The sequence below is a fragment of the Priapulus caudatus genome, unplaced genomic scaffold, assembly GCF_000485595.1.
Source record: "Priapulus caudatus unplaced genomic scaffold, Priapulus_caudatus-5.0.1 Scaffold3646, whole genome shotgun sequence".
Classification (NCBI taxonomy): Eukaryota; Metazoa; Priapulida; class Priapulimorpha; order Priapulimorphida; family Priapulidae; genus Priapulus; species Priapulus caudatus.
In genome coordinates this window covers 4575-7023 of record NW_014580707.1, presented here as the reverse complement: position 1 = coordinate 7023, position 2449 = coordinate 4575, and the positions used below count along the sequence as shown (strand labels likewise).

At 50.8% G+C, this 2449-nt stretch overlaps 1 protein-coding gene across 1 annotated transcript in view; it reads right to left on the bottom strand.

The window, feature by feature from the left end:
- Positions 1 to 2138, bottom strand: part of LOC106819537 (extensin-like) — a 2172-nt gene extending 34 nt beyond the window's left edge. The window contains exons 1-4 of the mRNA XM_014824155.1: positions 2121 to 2138; positions 1693 to 1774; positions 1019 to 1071; positions 1 to 848 (exon numbers count right to left, since the gene is read on the bottom strand). The exon at positions 1 to 848 is cut by the window's left edge and continues 34 nt beyond it. Coding sequence (XP_014679641.1) covers positions 1 to 848; positions 1019 to 1071; positions 1693 to 1774; positions 2121 to 2138 — 1001 coding nt within the window. The remainder of the gene's footprint in view (positions 849 to 1018; positions 1072 to 1692; positions 1775 to 2120) is intronic.
- Positions 2139 to 2449: the final 311 nt, after the last annotated feature.

The following is a 2449-nucleotide window of genomic DNA, read 5'->3' as shown; positions in this document are numbered from 1 at the left end:
TTAATTGGCACGATGCCAACACTTCCGTTTAGCTCGGCGACCCACCATCCGCTGTCCTCGTAGCATCTGCTGACGACGCGCACCATGTCGCCCCTCGTGACCGTCAGCTCGTCCCGCTGCTCCGCCGCGCAGTCCCACGTCGCCAAGTACCAGTTCTCATAGTCGATCGGTCGGCTGCTGCGGTCGCCAGGTGGCGCTGCGGCGGCGGGAGGGAGCGTGCGGTGGGAGGGAATGCGGGGGGAGGGCAGGCGGGGGGAGGGATTGCGGGGGGGGGCGGCGGAGGAGGGAGACGCTTTGTTGAAGGGGACGTCGTACACGGAAGGTGTGGATGGCTCCCTCGGCAGCGGTCTGGGAGGGGGCGACACCGTCGGGCAGTCGCGACGCACGCTTGGTGCATCTGTGTCGTCATAGATGTCGTCCGTGTCGTCGGCTGGTTGGGCGGCAGCAGGACGGAACACAGGAGCGGGGATAGGACAGGCGGTAGGTGGCGCCTCTGTGTCTTCATAGATGGCGTCAGTGTCGTCCGACAAATAACCAGCGGGAGGATAGAAAATGGCGCCTGAAGGAGCAGGGTTGAGACGGGCGGTAGGGGGCGCCTCTGTGTCTTCATAGATGGCGTCATCGTCGTCTTGCACGTAGGTACCGGGGCTGCGTGACGTAGTGACTGGAGCGACGGTAGGTGGCGCCTCTGTATCCTCATAGATGGCGTCATCGTCGTCGTCAGCCACGTGAGAGCCTGGGCCTCGTAACATGGAGGCCTGAGTGGGGGAGTTAGGACGAGCAGTAGGGGGCGCCTCCGTATCGTCATATATTTCCTCTCCTGCTTCTCCTTCGTCGAACAGTCTCTCCTAGAACAGACGAGCTCGTGAGCACTCGCTCCTACAGTGTAGCTGCTCGTACCCTCTGCTTATCCCACCTGCTTATTATAGCTTTTTTTCGCAAATAATTTTCCTAAATAATTTCAACCTAAAATAATACGAAACCGGTAAACGCGTCGACAGCGCATGCGCGGCCATACCTTTTCCGGATTCGCCGATTCCAGTCTGCGCGGTTCGACTTCCGGTTCGTTTCCTGAAAGACAAACGAGAAGAGAGTTCGTAATTCGGCCACCAGATGGCGGGACCATGACGATGAACTCGGCTGGGTGGATATATGTTTCCATGAAACCGACTGATCGCGTGATGTCAGTGTACGTCAGTGTGATGTCAGTGTACGTCAGTGTGACGTCAGTGGCTAGCCACCACCATAGACCAATCACGCACGCACATCCATGTATGCATATAGGGCACATCCATAATATATTATTAGAGCGAACCATAATAGCGCAGCGCGCACCGCGTAAGGCGCCGCCCGGTACTTCTGGAGGTGGTTGGTTCGAATCCCATGTTTATTTTATTTATTTTTTTATTTTTTTATCTTTATCCATTTAACAATTTTTCCCCAATTAACGCAAATATTTACATGATTTATTTACAATTTTTTATTTATTTTTTTTCAATAAATTAAATGTATTAGTGTTAATTAAATTTAATTAGGGTTAGGGTTAGGGTTAGGGTTAGGGTTAGGGTTAAGGTTTTTGCATCAGGTTATGTGCGTGACGTACACTGACGTCACGCGATCAGTCGGTTTCATGGAAACATATACCCACCGTTCGTCGCGAACAGTGTAACCACGAGTTACGGCGCGGCTTACCGTTTTGCTGCATCCAATCGGAGACCATTGTGTTAATAGCAAACTTCCAATCCTCCTGCTCTCTCCTGTATTGAGCTTGAAACTGAAGCGTAGAAAAATGCGACTGAAAACAAACTGAAAGGGAAGGAAGACATTTCGCCGTGCGTTGACCTGCCTTATAGTACCTGCCTTGTCTGCTATTCGCTCATGCGTCGTATCAAGAGCAGATAAAGAAGTCTTATCCCTTCTTTATCTGCTCTTGGTCGTAGATGTCCAGCGGGCTAAAGCAGTCCCCGTCTCAAATAATCTGACGCTAGTATGAAAAATTCTGACGACCCGAAGACGTTTCACGGAAACAGCCGAGTCTCTCCGAAAGAATTTTCTTTGCGCCTCCACAAAATGCGATAAGGAACCATGAAATATATCTCGCTATCTGGCGATGCACATACATGCACAAGGTACGTCATAGTGGCTGAGGTCATGTAAATATGGACATAGATATACAACGCATGAACGGAAGCGTATAGCAAGACTAAGTCTGAGGTGCCTACACAAATTAGATAGTTAATGCGTATAGAATATATATATATATACATATATATATATATATGTGCGCGTGTGCTTGTGTGTGTGTGTGTGTGTGTGTGTGTGTTTGTGTGTGACAGTGTGTATGTGTTTGTGTGCGTGTGTTTATGCGTGTGTGTGTGTGTGTGTGTGTGTGTGTGTGTGCGTGTGCGTGTGCGTGTGCGTGTGCGTGTGCGTGTGTCGTGTGTACGTG